This window comes from Conger conger, chromosome 12 (assembly GCF_963514075.1).
Source record: "Conger conger chromosome 12, fConCon1.1, whole genome shotgun sequence".
In the NCBI taxonomy this organism is placed as follows: domain Eukaryota; kingdom Metazoa; phylum Chordata; class Actinopteri; order Anguilliformes; family Congridae; genus Conger; species Conger conger.
Genome location: NC_083771.1, coordinates 37,514,071 through 37,534,524, shown reverse-complemented (window position 1 = coordinate 37,534,524; position 20,454 = coordinate 37,514,071). Strand labels below are relative to the sequence as shown.

At 43.8% G+C, this 20,454-nt stretch overlaps 1 protein-coding gene across 1 annotated transcript in view; it reads left to right on the top strand.

The window, feature by feature from the left end:
- ap3b1a (adaptor related protein complex 3 subunit beta 1a) overlaps window positions 1-20,454 on the top strand; it is an 83,616-nt gene that overhangs the window by 12,036 nt on the left and 51,126 nt on the right. Inside the window, exons 5-16 of the mRNA XM_061263157.1 lie at window positions 18-178; window positions 428-494; window positions 6,780-6,962; window positions 11,867-12,019; window positions 13,422-13,519; window positions 14,643-14,697; window positions 14,853-14,924; window positions 15,537-15,599; window positions 15,791-15,923; window positions 16,643-16,752; window positions 17,141-17,317; window positions 19,934-20,120. Of these exons, the coding sequence (XP_061119141.1) occupies window positions 18-178; window positions 428-494; window positions 6,780-6,962; window positions 11,867-12,019; window positions 13,422-13,519; window positions 14,643-14,697; window positions 14,853-14,924; window positions 15,537-15,599; window positions 15,791-15,923; window positions 16,643-16,752; window positions 17,141-17,317; window positions 19,934-20,120 (1,459 nt within the window). The remainder of the gene's footprint in view (window positions 1-17; window positions 179-427; window positions 495-6,779; window positions 6,963-11,866; window positions 12,020-13,421; window positions 13,520-14,642; window positions 14,698-14,852; window positions 14,925-15,536; window positions 15,600-15,790; window positions 15,924-16,642; window positions 16,753-17,140; window positions 17,318-19,933; window positions 20,121-20,454) is intronic.

Sequence of the window (20,454 nt, the reverse complement as noted above, 5' to 3'; positions counted from 1 at the left end):
TCTCTTTCCGCCGGCAGGATCCGAACCAGCTGATCCGAGCCAGCGCGCTGAGGGTCCTGTCCAGCATCCGCGTTCCCATCATCGTTCCCATCATGATGCTGGCCATCAAGGAGGCCTCCACCGACCTGTCCCCTTACGTCCGCAAAACCGCCGCGCACGCCATCCAGAAGCTCCACAGGTACAGGGCCACGCCCGCGCGCGCCGCCATTTTGGGTTTCGTTTAGCCGGTGCTAGCGCTTCCGTTGCGTGCCAGGTGCATTACTTTTGCCGTTTTGGTTTCTACACCTGTCATTGTGTGTGCGGAAGTGCATTGTCATTTTTTGGACGATGTTAGAATGGTGTCTGGCGTTTTGACTCTGCATTTCAGTGATGTTTGTTATGCCATCACGTTTCTAGTTTGCCCTTTTGTTTCTGTTCATGTCCTCAGCCTTGATCCAGACCAGAAAGAGGCTTTGATTGAAGTGATTGAAAAACTGCTAAAGGACAAGAGCACAGTAAGTAGAAAATGAATTGTGCTTTTCCAGCACGGTTGTATTTATTGTCTTTTCAAATCAGAGCTCTTAATTGATTGCCATGTAATGTGACAGACTTATGTGAAACAAGTGCAATTTCATGTCAGTATGAAAACGGATGCATCCATACACTGGCTCCAGGAGCAGGTGTGTGTTTTTCTGCAGTACAGCAGTTCCCCACATGGGGGAGCCCAAACCAAGCACTTTTGACGGTCACATTTTCATTTCAACTTGCTTACTACCCTGGCCTTTCGGGGGAAATGCGTCCTGTTTAAATTCAAGTCCGATTCCAAATCTTCATTCAGTGGACTGAAAATTAGCATTTAGATGTTGTTAAATTCTTACTTTTCACGATTAATCACAAATTCGCCAGGCACCAGACACAGAATACACTATACAGATTTAAGAATAACCTTGCCTCACTGTAAATTATACATTTAATATTCATTGTTTGCCTTTTGTATAGTCGGTAAACATATTAAAGTTAATTTGGTTTCATTTGTAGGAATACAAGCGAATTTGAAATCTTTCATTGTTTTCTGACTTACTTTAAGTAACCTCATGAAGTGGCCAAAATGCAGTTATTTTCCGAAAAGTGAAATTCAATATGAAATTCACATTAAATAGGATGCAAGCATAGTCTGTTTTTGGTATGTCAAGGAGAATGCGTCTGTGTGGAGTTTAACTGTATTCCAATACTAGCCACTCGGTATCATTTTTAGCATTGTGCTAACAGGAGGAAAGAGGACTGGGGCCTGGAGGCAGAGACAAATGAAACAACGTGGAACTGAGCCAAAGTTGGAAAAATAACATTCAAATAAAATGAACCGTTTTCAGGATGGCCACCTGAACTTGCCTTCAGGCTCATAAAGACATGGAATGGACTGGTTTTGTTAACCATGTGTCCATTCCTCACTCAGAGAAGGGGCTTGTCTTACTCTGGCCTAATAGCTTAGTCGAGTGCTTCAGTCGGTGTAGGACCTTGCTCTGGACGCAGGCTCAGATCTTTACAGACCATGCTAGCTCAGGCACTGGCTGTGTCATTAGCAACTGCGACTGGTAGTGTGCTGCAGGAGGACACCGTTGGCATTCTCTCTCCAGGGGTGCCGTGCGCAGCAGTCAGTTTGGATCACCTGTATGTGATGCCCCATACAAACGATAAGCACCAGCTCTTCTGTAGTACAGCGTGAGACTTGTAGACTGACCAGTAGCTGTGTTATGGGTGCTGTGCAGGAGTGGGCACTGCACATTACTTCCTCTGACAGTGTGGGAAGAATAGCATCCATCCATCCATCCATTATCTGAACCCGCTTATCCTGAACAGGGTCGCAGGGGGGCTGGAGCCTATCCCAGCATACATTGGGCGAAAGGCAGGAATATACCCTGGACAGGTCGCCAGTCCATCGCAGGGCACACACACCATTCACTCACACACTCATACCTACGGGCAATTTAGACTCTCCAATCAGCCTAACCTGCATGTCTTTGGACTGTGGGAGGAAACCGGAGTACCCAGAGGAAACCCACGCAGACACAGGGAGAACATGCAAACTCCGCACAGAGAGGCCCCGGCCGACGGGGATTCGAACCCAGGACCTCCTTGCTGTGAGGCGGCAGTGCTACCCACTGCGCCATCCGTGCCGCCGGAAGAATAGCAGGAATCTTTTATTTTATGTCAATTTTACATTTGTAACAATGTATGAGCGCATTTTTTAATCTCAGGACGGATGCATTATAAACTGCTGGCAACCTAAAAACAGACAAACAATTCATCTATGAATGGTTATTTCTGTAGCAGAATCATAAATAGTTTGGATTTTCTGCCCTCTTATTACAGAAATGCATCCCCTGATTTTGGGCCTGGTAGGGGGAGAGGGAGTGGACTTGTTCAGGTTATGTTACGCAGTGGAAGCCTAGCTTTTGGGTTGTGGTTCATGTTTCCAGTTCTCCCTGGTTCTGCTTTCAGTTGTGTAAAGGGGATTAATGACTCCCGTATTAGCCTTCTTCAGCACCTGGGCAAGGCCGTTTAGGGAGGCTTGTTAACCCCTATCACAGCCTGCGGGTACGAGAGGTCACTCTTCATTAACCACTCTAAAGGGGGGAGTGAAACTAAAGCATGCCATCAGGTCACACCACCAGATTTTGGAATGATAAAAACTAACAGAATTATGTAACTGGGAATTTATTGGGTTTGTTTTTAGTAGGAATTACCCTGTATAACTGTACATTGTATAAATGGAATTTTCACAATTTCATATCAAGTAGCTTATCTCCGTGTGACCACGGTAACGGCAAACGCAGTGCCCTTATTGGGTAAAAAGGGTCGCCGTGCGGTAGGCAAACATGGCCGCTCTCCGCGTTTGCGTTTTGCGGTGTAATGAGCACAGAAGGGAAGGTGCGCTTCCCTGTCTGGGCAGAACAAGGCGGTGGGACTGCAGTACCCTCTGCGGCATCTCTGTTGTTTGGCTGACAGGCCGAGGAGAAGGCCCCGGCTGTTGTTTTTGTAAGCCCAGCTCGTTTAACAGGAGCTGACAGAGGCTGACGGTATTCAGGGCCTGTAGCACACCCAGCAGCACCACTGCTCTTCAGCTAGGTCTGGTGTCATGAAATCCAAGCACTCGGTGAACACTGTGACACCATAACAGCGATGTGGCTTTCTCATGAGTGCTTCACCTTGACGTGGTTTAACATTGTTTTATGGTACATTACAGTAACGGCTGCTGTATAAAAGTGGGGGCATCACATTTTCCTGAATGTTTTGTCACTGTTCAGAGTGACAGTTATACAGTGCCCTATACATTGTTTAAAAGTAGTTCTTAAGCTGGAAAGCTTGAATATTAAGCCTTTAATGAAGAACGATCACTGCCTTTTCCAAGAGATACTTTTCCATGACCACGAAGGGGTCATTAGGGATTATGTTGTGTGAAAGCGAACATATTTTTCATCAGCAGAAGCTGTGTTTTTAAGCCATCCACGGTGTACAGCAGTATTTTATTCAATGTGGCATAATTCAAGGTGCAAGCAAGAACAAGATGGATTGTAGCAAACAAAAATGCTTGTGCCAATAACTAAAACGCACAAAAAACACACTTAACGGAAGTGTTAAACCTCCAGTAGAATGTAAGTTCAGCACACATGTTGTCGCTCGACTTCAGCAGTGACCGCAAGCACATTCCTCCTCACCTCCATACACACCAGGAAGGAGCCCTGACAAGTGGTTCTCCCCACTTTTACAGCAGTACACTAAAGGCTTCCCACAAGGAATCCGGGTCATCCGTGCATACATATAAGTGTATACATGAAAACGTATTGAAAAACATACAATATTACCATATTTCTTTGTATAATCCATTCCTTTATTTCAAAATACTTTCAATAAATTACATTGCCACCAAATTGTCTCTCCACATATGTATTCTGTGCTGTGTGATTTGGTGGTGTCCATATTGGAGAAGGTCAGTCCATGCTCTGTTTCTCTAGAGAGGAATGGGAGATACCACAGGTGCTTTCTACATTATGAACGGCATTGGAATATGAAAATAATTTTTCTGTTCCTGGAAATACGGCCCTGGCCCTGCCCAAAGAGTGACCAGACCACTCAGTTTAAATCCTCAGTTTAAATCCTTAAATAATTCTCACATGACAGGTTTACATTGTTCTGTCACAAGTGGTCCATTTTCTGTATTGAAACTATGCTTTACAGAAGTACCTATGCAGTTGTTTTTCTAGCATGAAGTGTTTGTTGTTGATGTTATGCTTGCATGCAGTCTTGTGGAAACCCCCACAGTTAATTGAAAGTGCTGTATTATTAAATCTGGAAGACGTCAGTCTTTATTACGACTCACTCTGCACATTACTCTAATACAGGAAAATGTGCATTTCTCTCGTCTTACCTGGTTGCCATAGCGGAAATTGAAATCTGAGTGTGTGTTTAGAGCCAACACCCGGGGTCTTTATCAGTAACTATTTTTATACAGGCAGTAAAATTAATAACAAATTGGCAATATTTTTTTGCATCAATACAGCGAGCGAGGAGCATGCAGATATACCGTCCTGTATGTTTTGTTTAATAGCTTATATAATGGTACCCAGTGGATTTAAAAGGTGCAGAAGGAAAGCATAAACAAAGCTCTGTACCTGGGTTACTTCTTACGTTACATTTGTCACAGGATAAATGGCCGTTTTTATTACCCTCATGTCCAGCCTGGGCGCTGTAGATTTAGGTCTGTATGTGTGGGTCTGGGCCTCCACACAGTATTGATTCAGTTTTGTTGTGTTGGTGGTAGCTCAGGGAAGGGGGGGGGGGGGTGTTTAGCGTTGGGGGTGGGAGCAGAGGGGGAGAAAACACTGCGTTTGTGCAGATGTTTCATTGTGATGGATCTATTATCCAGCTATTACAAGATAAATGAGTGATCTCTCCCATTTTCCGCTCCTCCAGAAAATTGAAATAAGAAGGGGGATATCATTGGGGCTGTATGATTAGGGTAGGTGGGATGGCCATTAATTTAAAAAGAAAGGAGCGCTGGCAGAGCAGGCCCGACCTGGAGCCGCGTTATCAATCAAGCCTCAGCAGTCTCCCTGTGATGACCCAGCGTTCTCAGGTTTCCGCCACCCTAATTAGAATTCATGACAAAATAGATGCAAGGAAACGTTTTGTACCCTTCATAATTTTATAGGAAATTTATTGTTATTAGAGGAACCATTTGCTTAGTGTGATTTTTCCATTACTGGCTTGTCAACTAGCATAGATAATCTGGAGAAAATATGAACTCCATAGATTGGGTGTCAGTTTTGTTGATGGGGCAAGTAGTTTACCTTGGAGCAGAGCTAATGGCAGAAGTTCCCACCAAGCGCACCAACAAGCCCGGCTTCCAGAACACAGGCAAGACAAATGACGCCCGCTTATGACTTTAATACCCAAAATACATAAATGGAAGGCATTCTGTAAATACCAGGTTTTGCACCCACCCCCCGTGTTTGTAGTTGAGTTGGTTCATTACGCCCTAAGTGTGGCCTCCAGTGAAGAACACATTAGCGAACATGCAGAGCAGATGTATTTTTAGACCTGCATCTGTGTTTGCTTGAAGCAATGTTGTGCAGTGTAATTACAAACCATATACAACCAAATTGGCTTGATTGCAAGTGTAGGCTAATACTTGGAATATAGTAATGGATCCTGCTAAACAAGATGCATCAATAAAATGAAAAACAATATACCATTATACACCTGTATTTTAAAAGATATATATTGTGTATTTATTTCTGAACCCTGAAATGGTGGGTTTTTGGCCCAGTGGACCCTGGGTCTGACGTGTGTCTGCTGATTTCTCCCAAAATTGGCAGGTTTGTGAATGATTAGTGGTCTTGCCGGGCACAGCGGTTATCAGAACATTAGCAGTCCTGAAGCCCATAAATGCAGGTCCACGTTTGTGCTGATGGGTAAACGCAAGCAATTCCCCATTGGGCCCAAAAGCAGCCCATTATAATGGGGAAACTAGATTCCCAGCTCCTTCCACTCAGAGTTTAATGCTGTTTGCATATTAATAAACCTGTGTCAGTCAGCCAAGAGAAAAATAACTGAATTGCTAACTTCAGGGAACCTGATTCCTTTTTTTCTGCAAACTGCCAGTTTTATAATGTGCAGTTTAGCAAGCCCTCTCCTCCCTGGGCACCTAAATAAGGTGGTGAAATTAGAGACAGGCAGGGAGTAAAACGTATCTCAAAAATGTTACTTTTCCATTCAGTGAAGAAACTAGGTAATAGGCTCACAGGTGTAGTAGCTATGCAATCATGGAACAGAATGCAGTACTACACGCAGAATGTAATTACGGTGGTTAATGTAATTGAAGGGGCTTGCATCTTGGTTGATTAACATTCCTTTCTTGTTTGGAATAATTTTTGCTTAATTGTTAGTTTTTTTTGCACTGTTCTTGTTCATAATGTATGCAGGCAGGTATAAATAATGGTCACTGAATTTGTTTTATGTTGATTACCTCTTGCTCCTCTACCCGTGGAGAGTGGAGCACAAAGTGTTCTCATTGTGTGTGGTCACTGGTACATTATCTGCTTAAGGGTCCTCGGTGCTTCCGGCTGCCCGTTTCCTGAAACGCGAAGCTTCTGTAAAACAGCGGTGTCTCACGCTGCCGTTGAGTGTGGTGTGCTTTCGTTGGGTGCGGTCGGTTGTTGTTCTTGGGTGAAAGCGAGGCGGTCCGATCCGATCCAGCTGTGACAGCGGGCCTGTTCTCTTCCCCTTGCCGCCTCCTGCAGCTGGTGGCCGGGAGCGTGGTGATGGCCTTCGAGGAGGTGTGCCCAGACCGCATTGACCTGATCCACAAGAACTACCGCAAGCTCTGCAACCTGCTGGTGGATGTGGAGGAGTGGGGCCAGGTGGTCATCATCAGCATGCTCACCCGCTACGCCCGCACGCAGTTCCTCAGCCCCTGGAAGGAGGTGGGTCTGCTGGAACAGACCCCAGGCATGGGGCTCTTATGTAGTACACACTGTTCTTATGTAGTACACCATACAAACGGGGAGGTCCCCATGAAACACTGTTCTCATGTAGTACACCATACGAACGAGGAAGTCTCCATGAAACACTGTTCTCATGTAGTCCACCATACGAACGAGGAAGTCTCCATGAAACTCTGTTCTCATGTAGTCCACCATACGAACGAGGAGGTCTCCATGAAACACTGTTCTCATGTAGTACACCATACGAACGAGGAAGTCTCCATGAAACACTGTTCTCATGTAGTCCACCATACGAACGAGGAAGTCTCCATGAAACACTGTTCTCATGTAGTCCACCATACGAACGAGGAGGTCTCCATGAAACACTGTTCTCATGTAGTCCACCATACGAACGAGGAGGTCTCCATGAAACACTGTTCTCGTGTAGTACACCATACAAACGAGGGGGTCCCCATGAAACACTGTTCTCACGTAGTACACCATACGAACGAGGAGGTCTCCATGAAACACTGTTCTTATGTAGTCCACCATACAAACAAGGGGGTCTCCAGGAAGCACTGTTCTTATGTAGTACGTAGTACACAGCTACAACAACACCAAGGATTTATTTTACAAATAGCTAGCTAGCAATCTAATTATAATTTGGGAATGGATACAAAATGTTCTGCATGGAGGAGTGGTCAAAGATCCCTCCTCTGTCCTTATCAGAAATGATAGGAAAAGACTCATGGTTGTCATCTTTGTCAGTGGTGTTTGCACAAAGTACTAAACCAGGGGTGCAAATAATTGCAGAACCAGTTTTTTGGGGGAAATGTTTTTATTTTTATTTTTATTTTATTTAAGACTTTGTTTGATTCCACACACTGCTTTACACATGTTAGAATATAAAACCCTTTTTCAATAACTATAATTGTTTAGTTTACAGCATTGTTTGCGCATATTTATCAAGGGTGCCAATAATTCTGGAGACCACTGTATAACATCTCATTTTATCTTGGGTAGGACTTCAGCTGGATGTCGTAAGTCATAAAATGCTATGCTAGTGCTAGGCCATTGTATCTGTTCTTGTGGACATATCTTTAATCAAAGTATCTCTGTTTAAATGCAACAGCAACCCTGTCATAATAAGGCAATATGCCGCAGCAGTGGTGATTACACTGGGCCACAGCTGCTGCTCCCCCAGTCAGTAGGGCTGGGGCTGCCCCCTGCTGGACTGCACCCCATCTCCCTCCCTGGGGCTGCCCCCTGCTGGACTGCACCCCATCTCCCTCCCTGGCACGACTGTAGACACACCACAGCAAAGAAAAAAGCCTTACATGCGAACTCATGGATTTTGGAGCACTGGAAATTATTTTCCAGTGTAGGAGTTCAGTTTATGTTGAGACCTCTAAATGCATTGATGTTTCTGGTTTGGTATATCAGGGTAAGGGACACAGAAATTAAGTAGCAGAATTGATTGATTGGCAGCAGGAAGACTTTGCAGCCCCAGAAATGCTGATACTTGTAATTGTAGACATCTGTAAAAAAGTGAACTGTCCTTCACAAAAAGAACACATTCCGCTTTATGCTTACCTACTCAAAACATGACATTCCCCAACATAATGTTTCTACCAGGAGGGTGGATTTTTCATGCATTGATATAAAATATGAATTGTTTGTGGTGGAACGTCCTGCATTTAAGGATGTAAATGTACGATTTGAGGAACAATTAAATGGAGAGGGAGTAGTTACATCGTTTGCACTGCATTTCGCATTTCCTGTAATTTTTCTAAAGGGACATCTTTTATGATAAATAGGGGATGCCAAGTCAAAGCTGATTACACAGTGCACTAGGAATTTGGTGTGCTGTCAGAGAGAAGACCGATTGACTTTAAATTTACATATTAATGAGAAGATTTGTTAAGAGGCTGCTTGAGTCTAGGAAAATAACCGGATATTCATAGGGCACGACATTTACAAATAAAGCTGATGCAGGAGAAATGGAAATTAAACCTTTTAGTTTGTTACGTTCAAGCTCCCGGTAACATGCAATATTTGCATTTTTATTTTTGCAAAATTACTGGTCTCTCGGGTAATAATGAGCCGTTTACATTTGCATATCTAAGATTCCCTTTTTTCCATTTTTGTTCGCTGACGGTTGGCACAACACATAACCTCTTTTCATTTTTCTCTTGCATCTGCAGGGGGAGCACGCAGTTTTAAAACCTGAAGGGTATTTAATCTAGCCGGCCACTTTTCATTCACCTTCATTTTGACAATTAAAGTTATGCATTTATCCTCATACTTATATCATAGCAGTTCGACTGCAAGTCCGATTTATTTAGGCCACCCTCTGCCAACAATTTAGGCCACCCTCTGCCAACAATTTAGGCCACCCTCGGCAAACATGTCACGCAGCAGTGTAGATATACAGTGGGGTGCAACATTTTTGGCACTCCTGGTTTAAATATCTCTTACAGTGAATGTGTACGTGATCAAAAACAACCCTGAACTCGAAATGGTGCTAATGGAGTTAAACATGAGACCTTTATGCAAATTTTAAAGAACATTTTTTACTGTTTATAAATGATAAAAAAGGAAAAGTGCCCTGTGTAAATGTTTGGGAACTCTTATGGATTATTATTTGTAACTTTTTGAAAAGATGATTACTAAGGCCCAGACCCAGGTGATTTACTCATTCGGGCTTCAATGAGTCAGGTGATAATTCTAGGGCTGAACCTTTTATTCCAATGCCTTCTAAAGTATCCTACTGCAGTGGATGTTCTGTCTGGTGTTAACAACCATGGGTTCCTCTAAACAGTTGTCCAAGGATTTCAGAATGAAGATGGTTCATTTCCACCAAGAAGGAGAAGGCTACAAAAACTCTCAATGTTTCAAAGTACCTATTTTCACTGTCAGAAACATGGAATAGTTGAAGTCAAGGCAAGGTCTGGAAGACCAAGAAAGATTTCTGATAGAATGGCCTGAGACCTGGTGAGAAATGCTCTGAAGAACCCACACATCACTGCAAAAGAGCTGCGAACATAGGTCTAACAATTCAACGTACTTGAAGGGCAAAAGAAAACATTGTGAAGCCTGAAGCCTTTTGGAACAATGTGCTTTGGACTGACGAAACAAAATTTTTATTGCATATTATTGAAAATCTGTGAAGAGATCTCAAACATGCCACACATGCAAGGAGGCCGAAGAATATTTCTGAGCTAGAGGTCTACCAAAAATTCCATTGAAAATGGAAAAAACGACTAAAAGTACTGTAACTACTGTATGATTTATGAAGTTGTAATGTTCACAAAGTGTTGAGTGGCTTAGATTTTTCTGTTTTTAGCCTAGCACGCCCCTGCTCATGTCTGCGTGCTGTATTGTGGAGGTGTGGGAGTGAGCGAGCTGTGCTATCTGAAGGTCACTGCTTCTGAGCTGAGCCGTCAGTTCTAACTTTAGAAATTAGTGAAAATTGCTGCACTGCTCCAGATCTCACGCAGAAAGTGAAACGGGGTCGTATATAACATGAAACACAGGTGACTTGTTTTAAAGCGGCAGTGCACATGGTGACAGAACGCTCTGTTTCTGAAGTGACACGTTCGTGGAGAATGAAACGCTAAGTAGCGCTTGCTGACTCTTTGGTTGCAGAATGCCTTTAAGTGTGCTTATTTCTAGTAAACGACTGTCATGGCCCCGGGAGGTAATTGCTGTAATCAGATCATTGTGGCCTGGTTTAGGTGCTCCGTTGGGCATCAATACCTTTTTCACATGGAGATTGTATCTGAGAGTATATAATTTATATAGTGTATGGTATTATAGTATGTGAATTTTGGGAGTGATTCAAAATTTAGATGGGTAAATTAGAAATAAATTAGTTTTTTAACTTTATCCATTTTGTATAATCACATCATCAAACTTTTCACTAGCTGCAAAAAAACCAAAAGCTTTACCACAAATTACAAAGCTTTGTTGAGACTGTGTGGCACAGTCCATAAGGCTGCCCGGTCTAAACCCATAAACGAATCCTCCATGTGCCAAGGGGGTTCTGTACTGCAATCCCATCCCTAACCCTTTCCACCCCCCTGAATTAAAGGGGCAGGTGGGACCTTTAGGAACTTTGAACATTGATCAGGTACCGCAGAGGCGTTGGAACTTGCTGCCTTCGGTTTTACCCTGGTTGACTGGTATCAGAGGCAGCTCTCCACTCTGTAACGTTTTTCCTGTGAATGTAAGGACTGACAGAATTGGGCCCGAATCACGTTGCTGTTAAATGCTTTTCCGTGGAACATTGTGTTTCCCTTTTTGTACTCCAGTGCAATGTTGGCCGTCGTTTCCGCGGCATGCTAATGCACTGTGTGGCACTGAACTCCCCCTGCCATAAAGCACTCATTACCAATGCATTTTCAGCAGAATCATTATGGCAGGCTGCAGACACAAGATCCTGAATACAGATTAAAGGAGGAAAGCCATTGCCGCTGCACTAAAGGATGTATAAAAGGCTTTTTAATGTAACTGTGCAGCAGAGGAAATCATTTCTAGTTTGATTTCCTGGAATTTATTACTGCCATTTACTTTGGGGCCATCAGTAATAGCTTTCTTGTGCTTGTTTGTTTACCTGTGCTTGTATAATAAATTGGTGTTGTACTGGTAAGGGTTAATTCCTTGAACCGTTGGTTTGTGTTCGGTTGCCCTTTATGTCTGTCTATGGACATTTTATCAAGAGGTTGAAATATGTTAATAAAGTTTATGGGAAATAGAAATGATGTTTGATTGTGCAATGGGAAAACTTCAAGTGGAAATGTTCGGTAAGATGCTTGAATGCATGCTGTGCTTTGGGTTGCACGTTCAGTCCTATCCGGTCACGGTTGATGTAGTCATGGTGTGTGTCTGCGTGTGTGTTCCAGGATACTATTTTTGACGAGAACAACGAGAAGGCCTTCTACGGCTCTGACGAAGAGAAGAAAGAGAAGGAGGAGTCCAGGCCCTACGTGATGGACCCCGACCACCGGCTCCTCCTCAGAAACACCAAACCTCTGCTGCAGAGCAGGAACACGGCTGTGAGTCTGTCTGTCTGTCTGTCTGTCTGTCTGTCTGTCTGTCTGTCTGTCCGTTACACAACAGCAGCATGCACACTGTCCACTCTTCTACAAAAGAGCACAAGACACTGCTCTCTGCGCTTCAGTGTACTAAAGAGCACCAAGAAATTTTTGCTTTGGTATGAACACAAAAGCATCATTCGTGACTACTGCTTAGTAACATGCACTACACACGGGTCATATTGCTCCAGTGATGGGAGCCTGCCCTCAAAGTCTGTCTACTCTTATATAGAGAAGAAACAATTAACAGTAGGTACTGGTGTGTATTGACAGTCTGTGTTATAGCTGTCTTATGTTTAATATGAAATTATTCTATCCTCTCCGTTTCGCGTTTTGAAACTTAAAATGGGTGGCACTGTAGCAGAGAGGTGGAATAGGTAGCTTGGTCTGAAGAAACATTGTTCTCTAACAATCTTTAGACAATACATGCATCTTAAAATGCATGGAAAATTGTGTCACGCCTATTTTCCAGGCTTGTGTGTGCACTACCAATCTATTCCTCCTCAGGATTTCAAGAAGATGCGTCTCTGGCAGAAGAATTTATCACCTCACCTAATTTTTACTGCAATCGCTTTAAGGTTTACGGCTTTCACTTTTTCTCCCACTCGCCCCGGGCAAGATTTAATATTTGGGATTAGAAGTGTGAAATTTATAACTGGAGGCAAACGGTGTATTTGGGTTTTGACAGTCTGTGCTGTACTTGAACCTGGTATGAAGAATCAAGGCAGCCTTGATAGCACCACCTAAGCGCGCTTGCAGACGTGGCTTTGTGCGTATCGCAGGAAATGCTCCCCTCAAGGTTATGGCGGGGGAAGCAATGCACTTTATCCATCACCCTCTGGGTTTCCATCAGCCACGCGGCTCAAGGTCTCTCTTCCTTTGTCAGCTGGAGATCAAAATTGTGTTTTACATGAAAACGTTGATTAAAATGTGATATGCCACATCCTGGCCAGCAGAGAAAAAAAACATAAGCCCTTTATCTTCATGTACTTGTTCAAGCTTTGAAAGTTGTTATTTTCATTACCAATTTGTATTTTGGTGTGACGGTTTGTTCTGTCTACAAGTTTACTACTGCGTACTTAGTGCTGCGTTTGAAAAATAGGCTATTTTACTCTGCGGGTCTCCATGAAGAACTTTTTTTCATGTTGTGAGGGGAATCGTTTTGTCTTGACTAAGCCTGTAGATGGGGGGTCAAAAACTCTCTCTTGGCCTTGAAGTTGTGGTAAACACAGCTGATTACTCAATGCCCTCTACTGCTACAGGAGAATGTGAAAGGCAGTGGCCACAGTTGTTCATATTTCCTCTGAATGTATTATTCCTCAGAAATGCACTAAATGCTCCTCCTCCCCTCTGTGGCATGCAGGTGGTGATGTCAGTGGCCCAGCTGTACTGGCACCTTGCCCCAAAGCATGAAGTGAGCGTCATAACCAAGTCCCTAGTGCGGCTTCTGAGGAGCCACAGGTACGCCCCTGACACTGCGGTGTGGCACCCTCTGGTCCACCATCTTAGCGTGAGGCTCGCACTCTCACGAAGGCTTTAGCAGAATTACATCGCGGTTAGTCACTGAATCTGTCACCGTGTTACAGAGGAGATGGTGCTATCACTTAGTGCTATCTCTGAATCTGTAACGGTGTTACAGAGGGCTTAGTGCTATCTCTGAATCTGTAACAGTGTTACAGAGGGCTTAGTGCTATCACTGAATATGTCACCGTGTTACAGAGGGCTTAGTGCTATCATTAAATCCATAACCACATTAGAGAGGGCTTAGTGCTATCACTAAATCTATAACCATATTAGAGAGGGCTTAGTGCTATCACTAAATCTATAACCGCATTAGAGAGGGCTTAGTGCTATCACTAAATCTATAACCGCATTAGAGAGGGCTTAGTGCTATCACTAAATCTATAACCGCATTAGAGAGGGCTTAGTGCTATCACTAAGTCTATAACCACATTAGAGAGGCCTTAGTTTTAGAGGTGGAAGGATTCATCACTGAATTTGTAACAGTGTTAGATGGGGGCTAGTACTGTGAGGCTCTAACAGCTTTGGAGATGGGTTACTATAGTCTGTAAAATAATTTTGTTTAGTCATTGGGTCTGTAACAGCACTCGAAAGGGGTTAGTCACTGAGTCTGTAACAATGTTGGTAAGGGGTTAGTTCAGTCATTGAGTTGAAGAATGTTAAGAGAAGTGCTAATGCTGTCAATGAGCCCATAATGGTATTGGAGAGGGTTTAGTATGCTCTCTAATAATGTAACTGTTAGAGAAATTTTAGTGCAGTCTCTTAGTGTATAACATGATTAGGTTATTAGTGCCACTGAGTCTGTAGCTTAAATGAAGTTTGCACAGGCATGGAGTCTTACAGCATTAGGGAAATGTTAGCATCGTGACTGAGGGTCTGAGAGTAATTTAGTCTCTGTAACAGTGTGTGGGAACAGTGGGAGGGGATGGAGTTTGTACTGTGTGGGTCTCTTGTTCATGTACATATATGGTATGATCCTAACGTACTGTGTGGATCTCTTGTGCAGATATATGGTGTGATCTGACGCACTCTGTCCTTGTGGGTTTGTTTTCTGATCTCGCAGGGAGGTGCAGTATGTGGTGTTACAGAACATTGCCACCATGTCCATCCAGAGAAAGGTGAGAGAAAAGGGAGAGGGATTCACAAGGGTTTCTATACAACAATATAAGCATTCATTTTTAACTCATTATAATGTTTGAAGGTCAGAAGGATTTGATTGAAATGTTAGAGATCTGCTGTTTTCAGTATAATTATTATGTGCGTTTCCCTCCAGGGCATGTTTGAGCCTTACCTGAAGAGCTTCTATGTCAGATCTACAGATGCTACTCATATCAAGACCTTGAAGGTAATTGGGCTGTGCTCTCCCTCTACTAATCTAACTTTTTAATTAATGCAAATTAAGCAAATGAAATGAAGTTCACGCCAGCATTGTATAGCTGTGAGTTTGAGTGTGGAGTAATCAGTGAAGTCAGTGATGAAGTTGTCCTTTTAGTCAGCTGTTAATTAATCAAAAACTATTGAATCAGAAGTAATTGGTCCAACATGGTATCACCGAATATGATCAGTCCAACAGAGTGAAAATCATCAGACATTGCAAACCTGACGATAAACCCAATTTTTCTTGTTGAGAATGCAGTTTGCAGAAAGTATTCAGTGAGTAAGAGGCATTTTATTTGAGGAAGAATCTCACCGTTGAAGTGTGCTTCTTCCTCAAACAAGTGGAATGAAAGGGGGGTGAAGACGTGGAGTGAGAAGCTAAGCTTGCCCTTTTCTCAGCTTCATGCTTCATTATCAGTGTGTTCCCTCAGTATCCTGTGCTGCATATTTGCTGGCTGTGTTTGGATGTTAAGCGCCTGGCTGTTGCTGCATGTGTACAGGGGGAAACGTGTTTGATAAAATGTGCACTGAGTGATGAGTTGCTCCTCTGCTGTTCTCCTGACCTGTCTCGTTCTCTCAGCTGGAGATCCTGACCAACCTGGCCAATGAGGCTAACATCTCCACCATCCTGCGTGAGTTCCAGGCAAGTGGAAGTCCCCTTTCTCCTCAAAAATGCTTGGCTTACAGTACTTTAAGATGCTTTGTTATTTCCTGCTAAAGTATTGGCTCCCAATGTGCTGATGTCCCCCCTGGTTGGCGTACCGGATTGGCGTGCGTTCCCTCAGGGCCATCCTGCTCATTTCCCCACTTCTGTCATTGGCTTTCCGCCCCCAGACGTACGTGAAAAGCCAGGACAAAGCCTTTGCCGCTGCCACCATTCAGGCCATCGGGAGATGCGCGACAAACATCGCCGAAGTCACGGACACCTGCCTGAACGGGCTGGTTCTCCTGCTGTCCAACAGAGACGGTGAATACACGGCCTTGCAAACTCATACAGATGTGTGCAGTCTTTATTTTCTCCTGCCATCAGTCCAGTAATGTCCTGATTATTCTTTCACTGCCGAATCATTACTTGATAGTAGGACCTCTCTGTAGCAGTGTCGTTCTCCTGCTGCCAATGCTGTGAAGTAATTTGTGTTCCTTGTCACCAGTGGAATATGGTTTATTATTGTACTAAATGGCATCTTGTTTATTGTCAGCTGTAGATACAAGGATCTGTGCAGGATACACACACACCCAGTGCAATGCTGAGGCTACGGCTAATCTGCATGGTTGTTTGGTTTTCTGTTGTAATAGCCTGCTTAATTAAACAAAACACCTTTGGTTAGAATGTTAGGCTTGCTAATGCTCAATAAATTCATTGTGCAATTTTTAGTATAATATAGTTTTCCTGAAATTGGCAAGAAATATAATGATCTTATCTTAAATATTGTGTAAAGGTGGTGCATTCTCGGAATTATCCTTTACTGTATGTTCAGTTGTACAGCCAATTAGTTATACAGCCAGTTTATAACTCAATTACAGAAAGACCATGGTAAAGTTAATACTTTGGGAAAATAGAGAATGTGAAATGATGTATGTGTAGAGAAACTTAATGAAGTTAGAGTGGATGATTCACAGCTGAATTGGACTTGACTGATGTCTGTTTAGGGTTTGTTGAAAGATTGAGTTTGCTTTCCTCCACAGAGACTGTGGTTGCAGAGAGTGTGGTGGTGATCAAGAAACTTCTTCAAACTCAGCCGTCTCAACACAGTGAAATCATCAAACACATGGCAAAGCTTTTCGACAACATTACTGTGAGGAACTCCTGCTCACCACTTTTTACTTCGCTCATTCACTCACTCATTTTCATTTCACTCATTCACTCAGTTACTTATTCCCTACTCTCAGCTCACTCACTCAATTTTCATTTGTCCACTCTCACTCACTACATTTCCTCCCTACTCTTAAGTATACTCATACACCTTCCCTCTGCCACTCACTGTCTCAAACACATTTGTAACTTCATTCTCATCCATATAGCATCAGAATTACTAATAATCAAATATACCAGGCACACATCCAGGCCTTTCAAAACATGGTCTTAAAAAACTTTTTGTTCACACTTTCTGTGGTGAATATTTTCTGTTCTAGATGGCTTCCATCATGCACTCGTGTCTCTGGAACCCTGTTTTGTCCCCCCAGGTGCCGATGGCCCGAGCCAGCATCCTGTGGCTGATTGGAGAGTACTGTGAGCGCGTCCCAAAGATTGCCCCAGACGTCTTGAGAAAGATGGCCAAGAACTTCACATCCGAGGAAGACCTGGTCAAGCTCCAGACCGTCAACCTGGCCGCCAAACTGTACCTCACCAACTCCAAGCAGGTCGGCTCAGGCCCGGTCTCGCAACTGTTTAGCAACATGTCGCTTGATGCACTCGCGTACAGTAGCTAATTACTTTCCCAGTTTTACTGCTTTTCTTTACTGCAATTTCATTTGGACCGTGGTGCTTTCAGGACCATAATTATTTGCAATGCCTTTATGTGTTTGGTTCTGGCAACCCTCCAGCTTTTGGTCTCTTAGGTCTGCTGTGTTATACAAATGGTAAGTACAAGCACTTAGATCACTTAGATCCAATTGACTCACCCAGGAGGCCTTCTAAGCAAACTGCCCTAACCCCCACCACCATCACAAATGCTCCCTCTGATATCTTTATTACTGTTATTAGATGGCTAAGTGGAGGGATTGTGACTCAGGCATGTGTATTTATTTCAGGGCAGAAAGTCGAGTTTTAGGGGTAGTTTTTTTTTCAAGTTCCTGTGCAAAAGGGGAATTGTACTTTTAAGAACAAATGAAAGTAATTATGAACAGCACATAAAGTACTGCATCGGAGATATAGTGGTCTTTGAACAGCCCAGCTCAGAATAAGTGGTAAGATATTTTTATTGTTCCAGGAGAACTGATGCATGTGTCGAGCTTCCCTGATTAAGTGCGTCACATGACCCACTCTGGAGAAACACAAGGCCGAAAAGTGCCTCTGAGTCAGCTGAGCACTGAGAGGGATGATGAAAGATGTTTTGGTAGAGACCTTTTGTCCACAGCACACAGCGGTTTACTTTAACTTAATACATTCGTCCATGCGTCCTTTCAATCCACTTCTGCCTGTAGAAAGTACTCATTTACACCTGTGTGTGTGTGTGTGTATTTGTACAGGCCTGTTAGTGGAGAACATTTTTATATAAACTGAATGTTTTATTTTCAGAAATTTTTGCAGCCATGAGGTTTAGTCTCCTCTTATATTTTTTAAATGCTTTTATAGTATTTCTGTCTTTCACTAATCAAAATGGACTTTTATTGAGTAATTAATTTAAGAATGTCAAATAGAATGTAAATAATGTGTTGTTTTCCTTCTTATATTTGTTTACCCCAGTTTTGATTTATTTTTTAGAAGCATGAAGTAAAAGCACGTATGAAATGGAGGAATTAATCTTACGAAGGAGCTTGATATTTTATCAACGTTGGAGCAGATTAGGAACCGGCTTGCATCTGCTAGCCCTGGTGGAGGGCATTTTTGTATCCCGGCTGCATCGCACGCACTTACGTTACTGTACCGTGCAGTCCTGGTCTCCTTCCGGTGGCGTTGAACCATGAAATACGAGCTTTAACAAGGCATGTTATCTGTGCTAGATGGACTGCATGAGTCGCAAAGCTTGTTTTCCCTCCGTAGATGAATGTCTGCTCTGATGGTGTAACTTAAATGCGTAAAACAGATGGCTTCATAAAACAGGTCCTGCAGCACATACAGTAGAGATTTATTTACAAATATATATTTCATATAACGTATAGCAGGGGCGGAAAAGGCTTACCTCTGTCGTTTAAAGCGAGCTGCCGCATATTAAATTTTGATATTTTAAGGGCAATGAAAGACCCCGGCCGTCAGGCCACGGGGAGAGTGCTGTAGATGGGGGCAATGTTCTGCTAAATATGCAGCTCTATAAAATTTTGCTTTAATGTTCCGCATCTCATTGGTTGCTTCATGGGCGAGCTCATTTAAATAAATGTAAATGCCGGCCCGGTTTATAACGAGACTGATACCTCCTCAACGAGCCCATCATTATATCTTCGCTCCGTAATGCGCTGGAGTGGTGACGGAGGCTTCTGGACAGTAACTCTTATTTTCCTCCACAGTAAAAAGTGGAGCATTAGCCCGGGCCATAAACGGGAGGAGGGATGGTGTGAAGTCACTTATCCCGCTGCCGCAAAGGGCATCAGCATCTCCGGCCCAGCCCGGGGAGAGAGGAAGTAACAGCTAAATGCACTGCAAATAATTTGCAGTAATACACTCCGGTGATTCATGGGCCGGCCATAATGGGTCATAATTCAGGGCGAAAGTGTGTGAGCGGGGAGAGGGGGTGCGGGATGCGGCGTGTAACAGGGAGGTGTGTGTGTGCGTGTGTGTGTGTGTGAGGGGGGGCAGTATCTCTTCATAAAGCCCCCCCTGGCACCCCCTGACTCCACGAAGCGCCCCCCTCTAACACCCGCTGATGTTTTGATGTCCCGCATATTTTTCTGATTAAGTTTGGAGGGCAGTGTTTTTAGTTGTGTTTCTATATTCATTATCCTCATGCGAAGGCTTCTGCGGCTTTGCCATATATGATTATTTTTTAATGACGCCTCTCTTTCCGCCCCGACGGTTTAATAATCCGCCGCGCGGCTGCCTCTCCGCGCGGATCAGCCCCCCCCCCCCCCCCCCTCTCGCTCCGAGAGGACATGTGTCCTGGCGTGGCCATCCCATTCGCTGCTCTGGAGCTCACATAATTCCCTGCTGGGGCCACGTTTGTTTGCCCATAACCATTTGTTTTTATTACCGCTTTAAATATGTTTATTCAGAATTATCAATAATCATAAATAACTCCACCCCCCCCCCTCTCTGTCTGTCCCTCTCTCTCTCCCTCCCTCCCCCTCTCCTCATCCCTCTCTTTCTTTACCATCTCTCCCCAGACGAAATTGCTTACACAGTACATATTAAATCTGGGCAAGTACGATCAGAACTACGACATCAGGGACCGCACCCGGTTCATCCGCCAGCTGATCGTGCCCAATGAGAAGAGCGGGGCTCTCAGTAAGTACGCCCGCAGGATCCTGCTGGCCCCCAAGCCCGCGCCAGTGCTGCAGTCCGCCTTCAAAGGTAAAGACCCCCCGCTGGGCGCTCCCCCAAACCCCGCCGCACGTCACAGTACATGACCCACGGCCATTTTACATGCCGAACAAGGCTGCCATTATGTCAGCATTCCGTTATGCAGGATAGCCCAGGTCATCGTGCTTTTATCATTCACAACGGCACGTGCCTCAAACCTTTGTTCACACATGTCCAGCCTCGTTCAAAGTGTAAGTGAGGGGGCTAATCCTGAAATGACCTTAATATGAGAAGCATGCCGGTGGGTAAATGAGGTTAAGACAGGAGTTAAGGCCTGTGATTGATGCGTCTGTCACTGATGAGTTTTACTGTGTGTGTTTGCTTT